The sequence below is a fragment of the Egretta garzetta genome, unplaced genomic scaffold (genome assembly GCF_000687185.1).
Source record: "Egretta garzetta isolate BGI_Z169 unplaced genomic scaffold, ASM68718v1 scaffold132, whole genome shotgun sequence".
Taxonomy (NCBI): Eukaryota; Metazoa; Chordata; class Aves; order Pelecaniformes; family Ardeidae; genus Egretta; species Egretta garzetta.
The window spans coordinates 412,746-434,924 of record NW_009258892.1 but is presented as its reverse complement, the minus strand read 5'-3'; the positions used below and the strand labels follow the sequence as shown (position 1 = coordinate 434,924).

Genomic DNA, 22,179 nt, shown 5'->3' with positions numbered 1-22,179 from the left:
ACCCGTTAGTGGGTATCGTTTCAGTAGAGGGAGGAATACGTAAACAATGCACTTTTTTATTATTATTATTTTTCAAATCAAAAACAAATTTGGTCACTTAGCTTTGTGCATAGTTTAAGGCATCTGTAGCAATTTGTTACAGTTTCCTCCCCAGTGTGGCTGTTCATGAAATTGTCACATTCTAAAAGAATTGCAGCGAAAGGGGCATTTGTACCCTTGTTCTGAAGGACACGCTTCCCATCCCACTTTATTTCAGATTGGCAAATACCCTGAGCTGGTTATGGTGTTTTTAGACATTCCACCTTTTTCTTGCATGTGCAGTTCAAGTGTACAATAGTGAAAACAACATGCGATGTTTCCACTGCAGAATCGCAATGCAGTTCGGACGCTTCCCCACCCCACCCCCACCCCCTTCCCTTCCCAAATTCAGAAGTGTTTTCCACCATTAAAAAAATTGCATTCCCATGTAGCACTGGAGTAAAGCTTGGCTGTGCTCTGTGATGAACGCTCAGTTCCCAGTGCACAAACAAAATTATGGCAAATGGGAGGCTTTTCTGGCATCCAAAGAAACAAGAGCTGCAGTCTCAGATTTGATCTTTTTCTTTTAAAAAAGCAAAAAAAAAAAAACCCCACCCCAAAAAACCCAAGTTAGTGGTTCCTTCACAGCCATGCGCAAAGGTTAAGTCTAGAACCAATAGTTTCAGAGTACATTTGTAAACATCGAGTCTTGCCAGAGGCAGCAGAGGATGGGCACTTCACATTTCCGTATTAAAACAGGGACTGAGTGGAAGGTATGCTTTGAACACATTTATGCAAGTCTTGCTAAATTCCAAGGAAGTGGAACGATCCATCTCAAGATTTGAAGACCGTGTTCCAAGTTTCACCAAAAAAAAAAAAACCAAAACCCCACCCCTAAAACCGTGTGGCACAACGAAGCTTCCGTACTGTTCCTTCGAGGCTCAGTCACTGCTGTGCTTTGCATATTCAAGGTTCCAAACGAAAACCAACTGAGGCGTGTGCATATTGCTCTATGTTCAGATCTTGCAGTTTAAAAAAATTCTGGTTCAAATGGTCTGTGTCAAAGGAAAACTTGGAAATAAATAATGCTGGCATCATTTTACCGTTTCACCAAAACCTTGGGCAGGGAAGTTCTCTCCTTTAATCCAACCGTGCAGATACCAAGAGAAGAGGCAGTTTTGTCATGAAGATTGAGGTCAGGACAATCGAGGTTCCTGAGGTAATATGTCTGAGTCCATTTCCTCAAAAGCGGGGTCAACATCGTCACCGCTGCCAGACTGTTCCCTCTGCACTCCCTTCCAGCTAGCCTTGTTCAGTCCCAGGTGGCCAAGCATTGTCTGCGACAGCCTGGTGTTTGAGAACCGGGCCCATTCCCCAAACAGCGGCTCCACCAAGTAGGTCATAAAACCTTTGAAAACAAGCAAGCAAACATATCCAAGTGAAAAAAAAAAAAAAAAAAAAAAAAAGAAACAGGGGGAAAATACCCCACTCAAATGAAACATTTTAAGTGAAATTTAGTAGCAAAAAATAACGCATCAGACTGTTCTTCTCCCTTGTACATTTAAAAACTCGTTGCAATATTTAGGGCATTTTTACAAAGTAATCTCTCAAGATGTAAAAGGTTTTACTGGTCGGTCAAAAGAACAGCATTATATTGGACTACAAATTAACCTCCTTTCTTTCACAAGAATGGCCAAATAAAGGAAAACATTGGAGAACCTGGGGGGCAGAATCTGAACATTGGCAACTAAGCCACACAAACTACTTCAGAAAACCTAAATTTCTAAACGACAGATTTTGTAACAAATTACCCCGTAGACAGTCTGAGCTATATTACACGGGGGGGGGACGACGGGACCCCAAACATTCTTTTCACAATATTAATCTGATTACAAATACTAAAAAATACAAATCAGAGATATCTTTAAACAAAAAGGCCACAGGACATCAACATACAAACATTTATATACGTTTGTGTGTATGCGCATGTGCACTTATTTGTAGCGCCTATTTCCATGAACCAAAAATTCAGTGGTAAGAATACCAAAACTGAATCTGTCAGTTACAGAAATGTATGATTTTCTCACATTCTAAATTGAACCCGTGCAGCTGATTAAACAGCTTAGGGTTTTGTCTCTAATTTCAAGCACTAATTCATATTATGTTTGTGAAATTGATTATTTTCTTTACTCTGTTTTTAACTGAATTCCATTCAATCTACATGAACAACTTCATTAAAAAAAACCCTATAAAATGTCAGCCCTTTTGCTATTTTAAATTCAACTCAAGTTAGCAAAAAGAAATCATATAATGGCTACTCATGGTTCTCCCCACGCGCACAGAGCATGTCTAACCTCTAGGAAATGTATTTAAAAGGTACTTTTTTCAAATTGCATCCTGAAAGACATCTACTGAAATAAATCGAACTGCAGTTACCAATCTGGATGTTGGCAATAGTTTCTGTCTGTCGGTCACAAAGTGGACTCACACCCAAGTGATATTTTTTTTCAATATCTCCTAAAGAAATAAAAGTATAACACAGCTATTAAGTCATCAAGTCCAGACCCAAATGGAATCACCGAACACTGACAGAGGCGAGTTGCAAAAGTTGCTTAACAGGGGCTGTAACCTCGCAGCAGGCTGAATGCATTGACTTCCCTCCCCCACCTCCCCCAAAAACCCAGGTAGGTCTGTCAGTGAGACTAACAGTACTCTGTATTTTTCAGCAAACAATAATTACAGACAAAACAGGTTTCCTGAGGGATTAATGCAGTTCCTTGCAAAACCTCCCAGACTGCCCTAGAAATGACAAATTAAGATCCCCCTTTAGCAATATGGAGGAGAATAGCTTAGCCCTCAGAAACTTCTCACTGAAGGCAATTTGTTGTTCTGCTTCCCCACCACCTTTACCTAAGAATAAGCTTCACGTGATTAGTGCCAGATAAAGCAGCCTGTTTCCCCATTTACCGTATCCATGCACAAATTAGTGTGTCTCAAGTCAGCTAAACGAGCCTTAAGAAAGGCGAAGCATACTTTATTTTATTATTAAAACAATTTAACAATAATGGAGAAAATTCACTCCATTTGCCAATTAAAAGCTTTATTAACTGCTTACCTAAGTCAGTAGCCTTCACTGCACAGTAACAAAAAAATCTCCTCCCTAGCTCTTACCGGCATGCCAACAGGCCTCACAGCCAAAGTTTAAATATTGAAGATACATGATGAATGTATTTCATCATTTACTGAAACCACTAGCTAAATGTAAAGTGAGCATAACCATTCACCTGAAGCACCTTTCAGGCTGAAGGATCTATTGAACCAGCCATTCTAGGTCCAGATTCTAAGCAGATTCTTTGTTGGGTTTTAGTAACTCCGACCTTTTGCAAGAAGTACAACCCATGAGTGTAAAAAAAAAAAAAGTCCCCTACTGTACTGTAAATCTCTATTAGTCCTAAATATAAATCCCTGTATTTGCAAGCAGCTGACTCACAGTCGCTCTCCCCACAACGGTATAAATACATTCTGTACCAACAGATACTTCTACTCTTACTTGCCTTGATGGAAGAACTCCTCTGTTACTTTTTCACTCCACTGCTTACTCAGCTCCCACGTCCGACATGGATTACAAATATCAGCACACTTCAAAGCCATCTAGTAAGTTAAGATACAGCATTAGATCACCTCTCCCTCCAACAGAAGCATCTGTAATTATTTGTTTCCTGACAGCAGATTATTTTAAGTTTTGCGAATAACAAACCTACCTACCATTTGTGCTTCTCTCTGAAGTAATGTTCTATAATCATATTTAAAAAACACTCAGGGAGCTATCAGATCTCACGATCATCTCTGAGTAATATGGAAATTCAGTCAAGTCAAAGTATTTCGGGGCACTATATTTAGCATATTCACTAGTACAGGAGACAACAATAAATTCAGAAAAAGAAGCATCAAAGTAAGCAAACAGTATTTTGCATTTCTGGCTCTGAAGTTCACATTTTTAACAATGGTTTGCACAGGACTGAACGTGTATGTTCGTCCACTTTCTTTTATAGTCCACAAAATGAACCTAATAATAAAAATTTCTATAAACCTAAAGAGACTCTCAAGGCTTTTGTTTTTGAAGCTTGCTAAACCTCTCTCCAGCACAGCTGCAAACTGAGTCACAACAGCAGCGCTTTGCTTTCCTGAAACAGGTTCTGACAAAGCATTTCGCAGTTCTGAGACTGCACTGAAGTCATCAGAAGAACGAAACCTTGTCTTGGCCAGACTTACCAACACACACCACCACTTGGGAGAAGTGCTGGGAGGGGGGAAGATTAAAGTGGAGGGAACAATGTTTTTGTAATGACTAAAAGATATTTCTACTTCATTCTGAAAGTAGGAGATGGTCTGGAAGAAGTAATATTTAGCATCTTAAGTAAATTATTTTTGATACTAAAATGATGTTTTCAAAAATATTACCAAGAAGATCACCTGTAAAATGAAGTGACGATGGTTCGCATTCTCTAAACATAGGTCTCCTCTATCCAAATGGGATCGAAACATGGACAGGTACTCATTTTGCTGACTGATGTCTGTGGCAAGAATGAGATCACCTATCTGGCTTTCCATCAGCTGCCTGAAATTAGTGATAACAAACGTTCAAAAAGCGTAACAATGAATAAAAACCGCCATCACAATTTACATGTCTCTATCATATTCATTATTGTGCAAATACAAGCCTTATAATCAGCATTTCCACTGAACTGTTTCTTTTTTTCGTTTTCTGAAAAATTCCTACAACATTCATAGAAATATCAGAATGTTTCACTGGCAGCTTTCAGAAATACTAGAACTGTTCTTAGCTTCCCCCCCCCCTTTTTTTTTCTTAAAAATGCACAAAGTAATTCTTTAAAGCTTATTTCTTGTTAAAGTAGGTGAAGAAGGTCTATTTTAAACTACAGTTGTGGTGGCAGAATGAGAAAAGGCTGCCAAGTTTAATCTATAAACAGGTGCTTGACTATATGAATACACTTCCTCAGCGTGCTTGCAGTAAATGTTATTTTCCGAATATCACATTGCACCATGAAGTGCTCCATACCAACAGCATGGTATCCAGGAATTCTTAAAATGGATCACAATGTACGTTTTGTATTCAGAAGTGCCATGCAATAATTTAGCTTGTTTTGCAAGGCTGTCTCACTTAAGTGACAGCATGCTTAAACCTTAAACCGACCGATACTGTTTTGTGTAAACATACCTGTTTTCTAATGACATGTGTGCAAATAAACCAGACTCTCTCAGCAACCCCACTGCTGATCTCCAGTGATGGTTCTCCAATACTGAGGTATTCTGTGAATGAAAAGGGTATTACAGGGATCGATCAATGACTTTTAAACTGAAGAGCTATACACTAACAGCAATACCAGGCAGTTTCGTTGGGTTTTGGGGGTGGTATCTGTCTGTCTTACTTTTTTTCCAAGGAGGTTAAAACTCACAAATCCTGAATACTTTATTAGCTTGCACATTTTTTTATCCCACTGAGATGAAACAATGTCTGGATTCAAAGATGCCACTAGCTAAACACATCACAACTTATACTCCTTGTCTGTACTCCTCAGGCCTTCTCCAAACCTGGCTTTAACAAAACAACCAATTTTGTCCTTACCTTATATAAAGTTGCTAAGTAATGGTTTGTTTTAATTAGGAAAGGTTGGTTAACGCCTGGGTGATCCAAATCATGTGTGGCAGCTGCTATTAAACTGAGCAGAACATCCCATGGAGTTAAAGATCTGGAAAGCTGTAAGATAACAGCAACAAACGTAATTCTGTTAGCAATGCAAGTATGCCCTTAGAAAAAGTGCATAGGTATCACATTTTTGTTCTTCTTTTTCAGTAATTAAAAGCCAACAGAAACTCAGAAAATTTTAATAATGTAAAACTAACATTCCACTGACTTTTCACAGCATTTTCCCCCCAAAAGCTACAAAATTTCAACAATAGTTGAAGCATTATTCTTTCTGAACAGGAAGGTTCAGTCTTAAAAAATGCTGGCACAAAAAATGCTACTTTCTGGCTAGTAATGAAGTACTATTTCTAACCAGATCCTGTAAAAACAGCAAATTCTTAAAATTAGCTCTCCATCTCATTTACCAAGTCTGTCTGTAGGTGTCAATTCTGCTTTAAATACAGGGTATATCTTAAAAAACATAAAAACCTTTCATCTTCAAATGAAGAAACTAATGCTCTGGAAGACTCTAGAACCGTTCAGAATGGATTTCTACTCTTATGCAAAATTATATTGCAAAGTCTACCAGGAAAAGAACCGAAGGAAGAAAATCTGCCCAAACCAAATATTTTCAAGATATATGTGCACACCAATTAACTCAGCATGGAACTGCACAGACTTATTTTCACTGTTCATAGCTGTTACTACTTCTGGCTGGGAGGTCTGTGAGTTAAAACCCTGTAATGAGGTCTAGCTTGCACTAAAATGGATGGGACAGCTCTGCCTGCCCAAAAGTGAAACGCAGCAAACACCCTGCAAGGATAGAAGTTTATACTCCCTGTTGCATTTGCCATCTATCATGCCTCACATGTTTATAATGTACTTAGGTGCAACAGAACCAGTAGCTGTATACGTTACTAAAAATACAAAGTCTATACTTGTATGTGAAGCATTACAAAATTTCCATCACGAGTATTAAATAAAAAATGCTCAGAGCTTCCAAACTGCATACCATAAAAAAAGCTCATCATGTATCAGCTCTGATTTGGCTCACTGCACCAACAATTGATCTGAGAGCAGCACTGAGAAACTGAGTGGGAGGAGTGGGCAAAGAGCCTCTGAAAAACATCCAGGGAGGCAGAACTTACTTGTTTTTACCTCAGAAACAGAATAAAGAGCTATGCTCTTCAAAAGAATACCAGATTAAGCGATAATCTGCATCAAGCTAGACAACTTCTCACCTGGCTAGAGAGCACTACAGTTTTCAATTTAATACAGAAGGACAGGATTTAGCCCTGAAATTATCTCAGACATCACTTAGAGCAGACTGCCAGCAGTCCAAGAAACACACACTCAGCTTTAAGGTCTGTCACTCTGCCCTTTTTTAGAAAGAAAGGCCAAAGAGAACTCCTGATGCCTTGCTCTAAGGTGCCTCTAGCAGGAGCATATTATTCATTATTATCAAAGATGAGCAAAGCAAGGGTAACAGTAGCTTCTGGAGGAAAAAAACCCCAACCACCAAACAAAAAGACCCCCCCAAACCATGAATACACAGGTTTATTATTGCCAGCTCCGACTTGGGCTGTGATTCTATGTAAATGTCTTGGGGCACAGCGCGATGTTCAACAGCTGCAGTCTTAATCAATTCCCTGCTCTGGTTCAGCATGAAGTCACTCAAAAGACAATGCCAGCTCAGAAGGGGGGGAAAAAAGAAAAGCATGCTGCTAAGTGTGAACCCACAGCCTCAGCTACATGGAGATTCCTCCCCCGCCTTTTCGTGCTCAGAAAGTGTTTTTTGTTGGATTTGGGGGGTTGTTTTTAATAAAAAGCATGAGCATATATACATACATGTATATACGTGCCCACGATCCATTTATACACACACAAATACATGTATTTCTGTATGTACGTATGATGTAAAAGTGAGACCGCTCCCTTACCTTGGGCTCTTTTAAGTAACAGTGCATGGCCTGAGTCACATCAGCAGCATGAACTGCATTATGATAAGGGTTTTGACTGTGATAATCTTCTTGAACCATAACTGCAGGAAAATAACAAATATCCAAATTTAAATAAAATAGCAATTTTTTTCAAGTACCATTTTTTATGTCCTTATTAGGCACAGAAATATGCAATATCACAAGTTACATACACATAAAAGCGTCAAAGTCAATAAATTGTCAGTTGAACCGAGACCCAGGTAGAAAAGATTTTTATGTGAAGAAGCAGTATTTTCTAAAGGAGATCAACTACATGTGAAGTCACCTCAGAGCAAAAATTAAACAACCCAAAATCAATATATAATCTGAGATACTTTGACTTTGAGAACTTCATAGGAAAGAGCTCCCTTTCATAATCTAGCCTGCCTGAACATTGAGGCAACCTGGAATACAAAATGAAGATGGTACTATTTACCAAAGCATCAGGATGACTTCATATCATGCCTTGAAAACAGACAGGATCAGAGGAACTAGGCACTGCTTTCCTGTCATATGAAGTGCTTTCCTTTCCCCTTCAGAAGAGTGATCATGGGAAGCCACCTCTACATAGTTTAGGCATCTTCTCGTACTTGTACCCAGGCAAATTTAAGCCTATAGGCAATTTAGAAAAGAATCTCATTTAGATGATGGTCTGACTAACCCCTCCTAGATTTAATATTCCCTATTTAACATCTTCCTTGCTTTCCTCCTCTTTTCTCCATCCTCCTGCTGCCTTTAAACTTGTAGGTAGAATACTTTAAAGGACATGCGCATTAGCTTGAGTATGTAGAGTAAAAGAACTATAGCTTTAAAAAGGATGGAGGGGGAGAAGATCTGAAGCACAGCAATCAAGCTATACACTAAAGTTTTGCCTGATACGACACATTAGCTCTTTCAAGCAAACCTCAAAAGAACATTTCCCTGGCTGACTACAGCCTGTCAGTCCCGTTCAAACAAACATGCCCACAACCCCTCTTCGTACTCAGTTTACAAGCCAGTACCCTCCACCTAATTGTGGCTGTAATGTTAAAGCATTACTGCCATGGTATTTGTGAAGAGCTGTGGCTCATGAAAAGTCAAAATACTGTAACCATCATGTAATCTCAATAGTACCTAATGCATAGCTGGCACCTCATATGGAAAATAACAAAAATAAGCATCTTCAGGCTCTATTGACCTGCAGCAGAACTCCCTTTCACTATTCCTCACATCCAGTGCATGAATTAGGATGTCCTTGACTTTTTTGTGGTTGACCCAGCTACCTGAAGTCTACAATTTTCTTATTTATTTTAATAGAGCATACCTAGGACAGTATTGGGGGTTGGACTAGATGACCTCTAAGGGTCCCTTTCAACCCAAAACATCCTATGATTCTATGATTTTGATCACAGCTTGCCAGAACTAGAATGGCACAACAACCCAATGCTTCCAGGTACTTTGGATTTTCTCTCCCCCTGTTCAGGTCTGGAATAAGAACTTGAAAACACACAGTAGGAGGAGACAGATCTCCAAGTAACCTTTGGAAATCACAGAAAGACTGTGTATGTGTATAAACAAATATATACACACACACAGGTGATATATATACACACAAAACCAAAAGGTTGAGAGCCTACTGAGGACTAAAATCAGATTTCTCTCCTTAAAAAGATTCCAGTAAGTTCTCAAATGAAGTGAATTTTGTGTGGCACTATGGACCACTTGAGCTGGCCTAGCCTTCTGGAATTTGATCTTCAGATTACTTTGGATTAGGGTGTAAGAGGTAGCAAAAGAAAAGAATGAATCGGGATCGTGCTAAGATGCTGTATTTGGAAGAAAGGTTCCTCGACTGGACAGATAGGCTAGGTCAAAGCTAAGAAATGTTTTTCTTGCTGCTATTAAGTAGAAGGCATTAATGAAAAGGGGAAAGCGGTGAATTTCAAAGCTAGAATAAAATTTTGCCTTCTTCCAAGTCTAATCTCATTTTAGTGATTTATGACTTGGAGTAGTCCTATGTAGTTAAGCCTATTGCTGTCTTTTGATAACTGTTTAACTAATCCAGCCACTCCTAACTGGTCTTTCATTTCTAGTACTGTCTTTTGCTATATCTCAGCTAACCGGGAAATAAGCAAGGTGAGAAAGACAAAACGCAGTTACAACTTGAGTAGCCCTAGACCAGATTTCCATAATAATTTTTTTTCACATTCCAGTATATCAGTCCTCAAAGTCAGCTGATCTACTTTTCTGACACTGGAAGGAATCGAGTCCACTTTAGAACAACATGAAATGCAAGACAGAACTGAAATTTTTTAAAGCTGAAAGAACTAAATGCTGAAAACAAAAGCATTCCCTTATTCAAAAGGGGAGAAAAGCCTTCCAAATGTGGTTTCTCCTGTGTTAAATGACAAGCTTTGTAACCACAGAATTGTTTTCTTTGAAACTGTGAAAGCCTGCTAAAAGGGACCAGAAATTTGTTTCTCCTGTTTAGTTAAAAAAAAAGCATCCCACTCCACAAAATTCAGTAAAAGGTATTGTCACAGAAGAACCAAAGGAATGAAGTCTCACACCAGCGTCTGTGTCTATGGTATGGGGGTGCAGAAAGACAGCTCCTTCAGCTGTCAAGTGAAAGTACCACTTGGTTTGAATGTTCTACATCATATTTACAATTATTTTTGTTGAAGCACTCCACTGCCACCAGCCCAAACATTTGAGTAAAATGGTCTTGCGCGGTGTCTATGGAGAACATATGCCCACACAGTACAGTGCTTACTTGTAGGAGAGTTTGAGCAAGAGGTAGCACCAAATTGGTACCACTAAGCATGGCCAAGCCAGCATGTTCAATACAGTTAGGAAACGATATAATGAACTTCAGAAATCAAGATAAAAGAGAACTGAAAAATCAAAACAAATAAAGGAGCTGTCTAGCCCTTCCCAATAAAAATGTCACACAATGTCACAAATATTCCTGGTTGTTTAGATTTAATAAATACAATACAGCATCTGCTACAAAACTACTAAGCTTGGTAATACTTGCTTGGATTTAACATGGGGATTTCTATACTTGTAGAAACTTTGAGAGATTGTCTCAATCAATACAATTTAAATCACTGCACTCTTCAAACCTTATTGCTAAACTATAACCAGCACTTCAGTTAAGGTATAAAAAATGCGGATAAACAGCAATATTCATCATAATAAAAAGCTGTATTTACCCAAAAATCTACGAAGTTTCATCGTATCTAACTGGAAGTGTTCAATTAGTCCATGAAGATTAAACAGATGAAAGGTTAAGCTGACTAGACTGTTTCCTAAAAATAAGATGAAAATACTAATTCATTGGAAGCCATGAAATCAGTGACTCTTTCATAAGAAATGTATTATTTCAAACAAATTGGTCACAAAAATTATACAAGCAAATTTCTCTACACCAATTTATGATAAAATATTTAAATCTTACTGCATGACAAGATTCCATTAGCTATCTCCTCTAGTAATCACCAGTGGTTTTGCGCAATTATAACGCATTCACTGATTGTCCACTGTCAACTGTTAAGAGGAAAACGTTACTGAACATTAAAAAGCAACAGGTCTGAATGTGCAAACCTGTTACAACGGTATTCAATTTTGTGGTATGTTGCATCATTATTTTTATAAACAGACATACAGTTTAAAACCGAATACAAAAAGGAAAGGAAAGAGCTAACCAACACTATCAATTAGTGTACATTGCACATATGCTATCTCTCATTTTCATCTTGTATTTTGCTAAACTACTCCTTATTTCACCAAGAACTCAAAGCAAAAGTTTTAAGTTTCTCGAGGAAATATATACTATTACAAGCTTAAAATATACTTCATCTACTCATAGCGGTAATACTACAATCACATGCGGTGGTAAAACAAGCAAAACTGTAAGAGAAAGAAATAGCTTGCAAACGTTTACTTGAAATAGCTTGCTTATTTACTCTGCAAACAGTAGGTAATGGCAGATAGCTCAGTTCTGGTGCATTGGCTCTGACAATCTTCAGGAATTTACCTAGCACAGACAGAAACTGAGCTACAAAAGGATGAAAACTTTTGCTAAATCTGGCTCACTGCTAGGCTTGAGGCACTTGCATACGCACACCACCTTCTCGCAACAAGATACACAGTTCTTCAAACAACATTTACTGGGTAGCTTGTTTCTTACAGGCGCATTCAGGGCAGTTCATCAAGCAGAGCTTTATACACAGCATTCTCCCCTTATAAACTTTCAAGAACAAGAGAGCCTGTTCAAAATACCCTCCTAAACTGACTAAATTAGGGCGCAAGGAAGATGGTATAGAAAGGCTCCCACAATAGAAGCTGTACTAGTAGTATCAAAAATGCAATTGAAAAAAGCATATTTAAAAAGTAGAGAAGGCCTCATATAAAAAGGATGATTTCCGATTACTCCCATCTGATATAAACTCTGCTTACAAACAGGTTAACTTGCACACATAGCTTTTTTTCATTGTTAACTAGTCTCAAGTTTATCTATCTATATAAACATTTTATTTGTAAAAATCCTCACAGTTCTTATTTTTTATATCCATTTCTGTATTAAATCAAACTGTGGGGATACTACTTTTTTTTTTTACACTAGATTAAGCCAAGTATCCCTTCAATAAACAGGAGAGAAAATTATCTTTTGGTGCCATAATCTTCCTTTCTAAACTTCATTTATGTTTCTTTCTGCCAACTTTAAACACTAACTCCATCTCTGCTACCAACTCCATTTGAATGCCGTAAAACCTGCAAGAGCTGCCCTCCATTCGCTTCCCACGCTCCCTCAAATGTCTCCGCGATGCTGGACTTGCTCATCTCCTCCTTCCATTCTATTCGAAACTCATCTTCTGTTGCTGTGATTAGAATACAAAACTTCACCATACCCACTGCAGCAGCCTTCCCTTCTCCTTTACAGTACATTTACAGATCTCTTTTTCTGTCTGTCCATAGCTTAAAACGATACTTCATTTGATTTTTTTTTAAACCAATTCTGTAGTTCCTACTGCTATTTGTAATGGGTGCAATAAACTAACCATAACATCCTCTTAATGTTTGTATTTTGTGCAAGCTATGCATACAGCAACTTCTGTCTGCTCAACTCCTAATTCTCTAGGTATTCTATTATATGTCATAATTATAACACATTCATACCAACATGCCTTATTATTATACCGCAAAGTAATAGAACTACTCTATCTAACATTAAATTTATCAGAAAAATCCCTGTTCAATATAAATGAGCTTTTGGACACAACCATATAAATTACTAGCATCCCATAATTAAAAACAAGACTAAGGTAGCAAAATTATTTGTTAATTTTTCAAATTACTAAGAGAGAACAGCAACCTATAAAGTACAAGAAGAGTCTCTTCTACAAATCAATGATTATTATCAATACTGACAGTAACGGTATTTTAACAGTGACCAGGCAAACTAAGATTTAGATTAAGGACTATTAAATCAAAAAGTACTACTTGATGAAATCTGTGCTTTTTAGCAACCAAGCAATCACATACCACAATGAAGAGCAATAGTTAAGTTATGCTAAGAGATAAAACACAAATGAAATAGCAAAAGTAAACTCACCATTTGTCAGTCTATCAAAAAGAAAAATATCAAAATTCCAATTTCCAACCTTCTCCAGCATACACTGAAAGAAAACACAAGAGCTGTCACTTTTTTCTCAGTATATGCCTATCTTCCCATATTCCAAAGGAATATTTAAGTTTTCAGAGACCGATGTACGTCTTAGGATTTCTATTTACAAAACCAGTAATAAAATAGTAATTAAATTTGTCTGGTAACTGGAAAACTTCAAAATACATGTTGCAAATTGAAAAAATGAAATACAAGAAGTGTTTTGACAGTACTGGCTTGAGAATTTTCCCTTCATCCTTTAGCCAATTACTTAAAAGAAATAAAATTTAAAACAATTAGGTTTAAAACAGAAAGAGTATGACGGAATGACTCTGTGTTCAGACTTCTTCCACTTTTCATTTTTGCAATGAGCTAGCAGGTAATCTCCGTGTAGTCCTTCACCTCAGTTTCTCTCCCTTGTTGTTTATAGAACAGAAATAATATCTAGATGCTTTACTAGACATACGAGCCAAGCTTTTAATTTCTTTTTTAAGAAACTGGTTTTGTGCCTTTCCACCTCCCTGAATGAGCACTTCTTCCCAGCTGCTCCACGCGAACTCTTCTTCCAGCAACAGGGATGAACAAGAGCAGCAAACAGCACTCGAGGCCTCGCCCAAGGTCACCAGGCGCCATCCTTCCTTCCCTTACCTCTATCAGAAGTACCTGCCCAGCACGTTTTACAACGGATACTTGCCTTCTCCTATTCTCATTAGGCTGGTAGAGCTCTTCCGTGATACAATTACTACATTCTACCTTTTCTCCACCAGCCACTAAAACTCAGCTGCCAGAAGAAACAAACAGCATTAACGAGACCTTTTGGCTGTTTAATTAGATGTACAGTTTTTCAAATCCATCCTCCAGGTTATTAGGTTCCTCCCACACTGCAGCCCAATTATGTGCCATATGGATTCATTGCCTTATAAGTGTGCTCCTTTTCTGCATCAAGGCTATGAACAAGAAGCTTTACGCACAATCATTAAGACCACACAGCCTTTGAGACCTTGAAAAACCTGCAAACTTCCCCTGCTTGTTCCCCTTCAGCTCTGTCCATCCTCTGTCCCCAATTCACTACCCCTTCAGCCAACCGTTCTTCTAGCACTACCCATCTTCCCAGTAATGCTTTACTGCAGCGTGGGTATCTCGGGGCAACCACACTGTTCATTTCTAGAATTGCCTACCAAAGAAAATGTCAGTTTGGCATAATAATCTTCTGATAAATCCATCTATGCATTTCATTGAGTTTTCAGCAGTAGTTGGTCACTCTTCCAGACGTTCAGTAATGAGGGTAGACTAAAAAGGAAAAGGGAGGGGGCGTAATAGTTGTCCAAAATGCTCCATTATGTTTCTTAAATACAGTTATACTTTTCTTTCTTCACTTTTTCTTCAGCTATTACAGTGCATCCTCCATTCACTAGAGTTGTTAGAAAACCTGCTAGCCATAATAAGCTCTAAAAATTATCCCAGTAAACTTGTGGGAGGTAAAGGAGTTTGTTAGAAACCAGGTAATTTTGTCTGGACTTTATTAAGAGATAGACATATATACACACACACAAACACACACATACGTATAAAAAATACATACATAAAGTTTGTATTTGGTGGCACTGTTAACATAAAATAGTTATATACTAGCAAGCTTTTTTAAAAACATACTTAAAAAAAAATCAAGCAACCAACCTTTGCTTGTCCATTATAATCATCATCTAAAATGTTTGAAGAATTTGGAACAGTGATACCACGGAAAAAACGGGAAGATCTCAGGTATCGCTGGAAACTAAGCAACCTTCTCACATTTCTCGCAGACACAGACACCTCGATTTCAGAATTTGCTACAAAAAACAAGAAAATAAATACTCTCTCTAATAAACTTTATTTTTAAAAAAAATAAAAAAGTCTGTTGAGGGAAGTTTGGTACAACAAAGGCGCTGAAATTTATTTTATTTTATTTTTGTTAATAGGAAGTACAGAGCCATGGCTTAGAAAAGAAAGTTTTCTGTGTAAGCAGCCTGTAAAGAAAAACAAATATTTAAGTCATAGCTGAAACTTGTCTTTTTAAGGAACTCTGTTACTGAAAGGACAGAAATATGGAAATTGTGTAAAAGCACACACAGTATTGCAAATCAGTTCTTTTTGGAAAAGTGCTCTCCTGTACGCACATCCAACCTGTGCCCCTAGCAAATCACATAAGATATACACACCAGCAAGAGAATATCAGCAATTGTGTGTTGACACAGGAGTTACAAGTAGGTTTTAAGCACGTACAAATAACTTTCACATAGATTTTAAAGCTCAGAAATTCTCTTTAACTTTACCGGCAAAGTGATTTTGGTGCTTTTGCAGGCAACTATGCTCAGAACCTCTCCTCTGCCAAACGAGTACCACATTTACTTTCACAGCACCTGTAATTCCCTTTGCCAGTACAACGAAAACACTACAGAAAATTGGTTTAGCCTGTTAGCGAAGATTCATCCGAATATTTTGCTATACTCTCATTGGGTTAAATGGTTTAGCTATCCAAATGACTGATGCTAGCTTATGTTCAATTCTACTTGATATACTTGAAGTGTTTTAGAAACCTGAAGATCAAACCACACATAGCTACAGTTTCTTTGCAATGGGCCAAATATTTACATTCCAAAATACTTGATGCCAAACTTGGCCTTCACTTTCTTTTCAGCAGTACCCCCAACAGCAGTTTTATATAACCAACAGCCAGTCAGTAATCTTGATATTCGCTCATTCTACCCAAAATGACTCATGCTTAAAAGAGAAAGAAAAAAGAAAAAAGGTATTAAGGAAGTCAATGAAACATGCTCTTTTCTAAAAATGCAGATCCTCAAAAACAACACGAACCCACCTTTGTAGTATAGATCTCTTGCCCTCCCAAGAACAAGGCATATGAGAAATTGGTGAAGTAAGCAGTTAGAATTTTTGTCCTTAAAGTCACTCTAAAATATTGCACAGGGGAAGGTGTGACCTTATTAACAACCTCAATTAAAAACCTCGGTGGTTTCTAGTGAAAGGAGTTTAATTCTACGTAATATAAATCTTTATCCATATAAATTCTTCTCCCTGCAGAAGTTCCAGCATCCTTTCTGTTCTATGTTAACTCATTAATAGATTAATTTCCAACCTATACTAATAAAATGCCTCTGAACAGTACTGACAATTGCACGAACATACAATATCTAATCAAATGCAGCAGCATTTCACATCAGTCTGTGCTAAAGCAGGTCAAATTGACAAAACTGGAATATTCTTTCACACGTGCCCGAAACACACCAAGAAACTGAAGTTCCCATCAGCTTCAAAAGGCTAACACAGACAACTTCACACGAAATACCTTTCCTCAAGTCATCGTAATTAAGGCCAAGGGCACTTCCTCTGAACACACTGGTACATATAGATATAGATAGATAGATAGTCTATCTATCCCAGTTACCTAAGCAGTTGTACTACATAGGATAAAGGTTGCTTATAAAGCAACATTCACACATACAGCAGGCAAATAAATAGATTCTGTCATGCTGCATTATGGTACCAATATTTCTAATCACATTTGTTAACATGAGGTTACAGTCTGAGCGCTGCCAGCCTGCAGAACAGAGAAGCAGGGAGCAATGCAGCTGCTCCTGTCAGCAGAGCGCAGATTTCGGGTAAGAGGTCTTAAAATGCAAATTTCAGAAGAGAAGTCATTATGTTTGAAGTAAAGTAATATAAACCGGGTATATTTAGGTCATAAAATGATTAAAATGTCCACAGAGTGACATACAAAATCCAGGAACTTCATTAAATCTCAGTAAAATGAGATACTTTAAGTAGGAGAAATCAGCACTCTTCTGGAAGTACACATAGTTTGCTTGATTGCAAGTCAGTCTTTCACAGACCTATAGTTAACAAAATCCTAGTTTTGTTGTTATGCTACAAATAAATCTCACTGTTACAGATGCCACCCGTTAACCTTCAGTGGAAGAGTATGATGTAGGTAATACACATAAAACAACAGCTTTTGTCAGCAAAGTGCGCAACAGAACACAAATGCAATAATTTGGCAGCACAGGCCTGCATTCAACCTATATTTGTGTTCATAAGTCATTGGGGGGGGGTTGCACATGTTTTTGCTTCAGTATTTTTCTGACGATGATGTGGATACACAGGCAAATGAATTACTCAGTTTTCTGTGAAGCTGAACAGTCATTACCCTTTACTTTGCAATATGCTATTGAGACATTCATCTTCAAATTTTTTTTTAAACTCTCTAAATTATCGTCAGTTTGTATAGTTCGTAAACCACTACTCTTACACATTAATACTTCTTTCTCTCCCCCTTATTAAAAAAAAAAAGTATAGAAGAAAAAAAAACAAAGAAAAGAGCACTATTCCAGCTGATGTAATTCAAACAAACAACAAAGCCTACTTCATTCCAGCTTTCCTGGCAGCAACACTGCTATTACAGAATACAGAACAGTTGAGCTAGGAAAGGACCTCTGGAGGTCACCTGGTCAAACTCTCTGCTCAAGCAGGGCAACCTAGAGCACATTGCCCTGGCCCATTTCCAGGTGGCTTTTGAATATCTCCAAGGATGGAGACTCCACAACCTCCTTGGGCAACCTGTGCCAGGGCTTGGTCACCCTCACAGTGAAAAAGTGTCTCCCTCTGTTCAGAGAACCTCCTGTGTTTCAGTTTGTGCCCATTGCTTCTGGTCCTGGCACTGGGCACCACTGGAAAAGCCTGGCTCCGTCCTATTTGCAACCTCCCTTCAGGTGTTTATGTACATCAACAGGATTCCCCCCAAGCCTTCTCATCTCCAAGCTGAACAGTCCCAGCCCTCCCAGCCTTTCCTCATCAGCCCCTTCATCATCTCCCTGACCCTTTGCTGGACTCTCTCTAGGACATCCATCTCTCTTGTGTACTTGGGGAGCCCAGACCTGGACCCAGCACACCAGGTGCTGAATAAAGGGGCAGGATCACCTCCCTCCGCCTGCTGGCAGTGCTCCTCCCAGTGCAGCCCAGGATACCATTAGACGCCTTTGCTGCAAGGGCATGGGGCTGGCTCACGTCCAATCTGGTGTCCACCAGAACCCCCAGGTCCTTCTCTCCAAGCTGCTTTCCAGCTGGTCAGCCCCCAACCTGTGCTGGTGCCTGGTGCTGTTCCTCCCCAGGGGCAGGGCGCTTTGTGCTTCCCTTTGAACTACTATTTATTCCACATGTATTACCTAACTTGGGCCATAACAGCTTGACCAAACGTCATATCATTTAGATCTGCAATGATCAGAATAACTTCCAAAGGAGAAAGGAGATTTTGAGCACTGCCAGACCTCTGCAGTTCCAGAACACCTAATTCAGGGGTGCTATACCAACCCAAAAAGTAAATTGCGCTCTCTTTAATAGCTAAACGTTTGCTACGGGACAATTCAGAATAGATGAGTCAGATGTGGAGGTTTGACAGGTAATTAATTTAAAAAGGAGGCTGAAAAAGAAAATAGCTAGCTTTCAAGGAAGGCGGGGAGGGGGGGGGAAGATTAAAAAAAAAAAAAAAAAAAAAAAAAGAAGATAGGTTCTTCAGCTGCAAGAACACTGATAGCATCCATGCTTGCAGTTTCCTTTTCTTCACAGATAAACTATTACGAAGGATACAAAAATCAACAGCTTTGTGGTTCTGGCAGACCAGCAAAGACAAGTCCGATGGAAGGACTGGTAAACTGAATGGTACTGTTGTGCAATGGAAACTTGGTATTTCCCTCCTGGCAGAAGCAGAAAGCTCATTCCCTTTATATGCATGATTAATGAGAGAACATCAGCCTACCCTCTTCTATCATGAGTCACGAAAAGAGATGCTAATTTCAGAGACCCTACCGAAGAAAGTTTCAATAATGTATTTATAATGGAAAGAAGGTGAAGAGTGCATTACACAGCTCAAGAAAAAGCATGCTGCAAAAACATCCCTTCTCCCAGCCCAAACGGCCTTCATTTCATTTGGAGCTTGCAGCGTTCTAAATGCCTTTCCAATATCCAATAGTGACCATTTGCTCTTAAGAGATAAGGACAGTTTAAGCACAAATAAGAACAAGAAAATAAACAAACATATACGACATTTACAGTCTTGAGAATGGAAACGGAGTCAAAGCCAAGTCAGAATGTTGGGTACGTTAAGGAGGAAGCTACCGCATTCACAAGTGCCTTCCATGTGAGGAACCAGAAGACTGAAACTGCAGACCTCTGTCTGTGCCCAGCCAACAGCAGCCCTCCTGCAACATTCTTCTTCCCTTCTTAACTCTTCACGCCCTACTTAAAGTTGGAATATCACCCAAAGTATCTGTCACTTCCAAATTGTATTTTTATTAAAATGATTATGTTCTTGTTTCTAAGCATCTTGAGATGCTCATATAATAAACAATGCCTTTCTCCAAAATAAAAAAGAAAAAAGGAATAATTGTTTACTAACACCAGTTATTTTGCTAATGCTATGCATATACAGCAAGAAAATAAAATAATGCAAGTTTTCTTCGCGCAGCAGATTTCATCTGTATTCCAAGACACTTATTTTAATCTCTCTTCCCACTCTCAATCTTTTAAGTGTTGTGTACTTCATGAAAACCTAAAAAAAATTTTATCACATTTCACAGGGATATTAAATATTTATTTTTCTCACGCTGAAATAAAAATACAAAATAAGTAAAGACAAGTGACAATCACTTACAAAATCCTAATATACTGATATATTTAGTCCCAGAATCTTTGCGTCTTTCGTATAGCAAGGACAGACAACAAAAGGAAGAATGACAACTAATTATAGTTTAGTTTAACTTTTTATTAATAGAAAACTTAAATCCTAGCAAAATGCTTCAACTTTTTTTTAATGGAAAGATAAAGAGTCACAGCCTGTAACGGGGTCCTGGATGAAACAAGGCTATCCAGCGTAAGAACTATACCTCCATTTCTCCCCTGCTACAGCCCAAAAGGTAAATGAGTAATTATCCATGATAAAAATCATTGAAGCTTGCTATTACCAATAGGAAAAGCTTAACTGAGGATGTCTGGTATCACTGCCACTAACAGAAAAAGGAATTTTAAAAAATATTTGAGAGGATGGATCTTGTGTTTGAACATGAAACCTGAAGTTTGAGGTGCATAGGTCCACCAGAGAAAGGTTTTTTTCTAATAAAATTCAAGGAAATATATTCTTTTTGTGGAAGTAATCTCTCACAATTTTTCCATATTAAACCCAACTACACATTTATCATTTTCACATAGCAGATACTATCACCAAATCTGACATAATACCTGAAAGTTTCCACTACTTGTAAATATGTAGCTTTGAAAGAAATATTCAGTTCCACACGCTTATTATAACCATACATCTAAGGCCTTCCAGGATACAAATGTTGTATTCATGAGTAATTTGACAGTATTATCTAGCATTTCACACCACTAGAGGGACCCATAAGCATTCTAATTTCACATCTATTCCCATCAAACCATTAAGAAATGCATTGTATTAGACCCATGCACATTTAAAAAAATATTTTAAGTCCTGTTATTTAGCTCCTCTAAGTTTTCCACTCATGATTCACATTTTAAAGTACTTTTGAGACATTCAATACTAAAGTTATATAAAACTTTGATTTAATTTGGAAGATATAATTTCAGCAAGGATTTTAAAGTTACACAGAAAGACTACTAGTGTCTAAATGACCTTATTATATACTTCCTGTCTTCCTTAGAACCACTCTGAAGCCCTGCTTAGTATCACTGTAAAGTACTATACCCCCTCTTCTGCTTAAAAGAAAAAAATAAGCCAGACTGGTTTATTTTTAATGTATACACATTCATACATCTTTTTTCCCAAATAATAATGATCACCAGCAAATATGCTGTGGGTTAAGGATTAGTTAAATAAACATGGCTTTGCGAGTGGCTTCTGACTTGAGTGGAATCAGAAAAAAATTTTAAAATTCTTGAAACTCTAGTAGTACCACAACTCTAATAAAAACTCTAGGTTTCAGGAGATCCTCCCTGATGGAGGCCAACTTCTTGGCATCACCACCACCCAAGACAAATCCTTTCCTGAGGGATCTGGGGAACCCTCTACAACTGCCTGACAGGACGGTGTAGCAAGGTGGGGGTCGGTCTCTTCTCCCAGGTAACAAGCGATAGGACAAGAGGAAATGGCCTCAAGTTGTGCCAGGGGAGGTTTAGATTGGGCATTAGGAAAAATGTCTTCACCAAAAGGATTTTCAAGCATTGGAACGGGCTGCCCAGGGAGATGGTTCCGTCCCCACCCCTGGAGGTATTTAAAAGACAGGTAGACGAGGTGCTTAGGGACATGGTTTAGTGGTGGGATGGCAGGATTAAGTTAACAGTTGGACTTGATGATCTTAAAGGTCTTTTCCAACCTGAACGATTCTATGATCTTACAGAATTAAATACTGCCTTAGGAAAGTAGAGAGTCACAGAACAGTAGAATAATTTAGGTTGGAAGAGACAGAACATACTTCTGAAAGTCTTTTGGTCCGATTCTCTGCTTGAAGCAGAGGCTAATTTGGGAGAAATTACTCAAAATCCAGGGATTAGACTGTTTCAGTATTAATTAAATGCCAATTTTCCAGTGGCCGCATAAGCCATTACACAACAGAAGTGTAAAGAAAAGGTATTTAAAGGATTCTACTCATATAACTCTTGAATTTTGGCTCCTCTTAATATTTCTGCAAGCACCTCAAGAAGATACAAAAATCAAGTAAATTGAACAATACTATTCCTGTGCTGGACTGCATAACGTTTTGCAATTATCATAGGTCTAGTAAACAGTATATACAAGGCATATTCTTTCC

At 38.2% G+C, this 22,179-nt stretch overlaps 1 protein-coding gene across 1 annotated transcript in view; it reads right to left on the bottom strand.

Annotated features, from left to right (window-relative positions):
- Nucleotides 1-445: 445 nt before the first annotated feature.
- Nucleotides 446-22,179, bottom strand: part of PDE7A (phosphodiesterase 7A) — a 42,600-nt gene continuing 20,866 nt past the window's right edge. Inside the window, exons 4-13 of the mRNA XM_009634110.2 lie at nt 15,026-15,177; nt 13,298-13,361; nt 10,896-10,991; nt 7,666-7,766; nt 5,666-5,797; nt 5,258-5,349; nt 4,492-4,636; nt 3,573-3,669; nt 2,455-2,535; nt 446-1,426 (exon numbers count right to left, since the gene is read on the bottom strand). Of these exons, the coding sequence (XP_009632405.1) occupies nt 1,215-1,426; nt 2,455-2,535; nt 3,573-3,669; nt 4,492-4,636; nt 5,258-5,349; nt 5,666-5,797; nt 7,666-7,766; nt 10,896-10,991; nt 13,298-13,361; nt 15,026-15,177 (1,172 nt within the window). The 3' untranslated portion in view covers nt 446-1,214. The remainder of the gene's footprint in view (nt 1,427-2,454; nt 2,536-3,572; nt 3,670-4,491; nt 4,637-5,257; nt 5,350-5,665; nt 5,798-7,665; nt 7,767-10,895; nt 10,992-13,297; nt 13,362-15,025; nt 15,178-22,179) is intronic.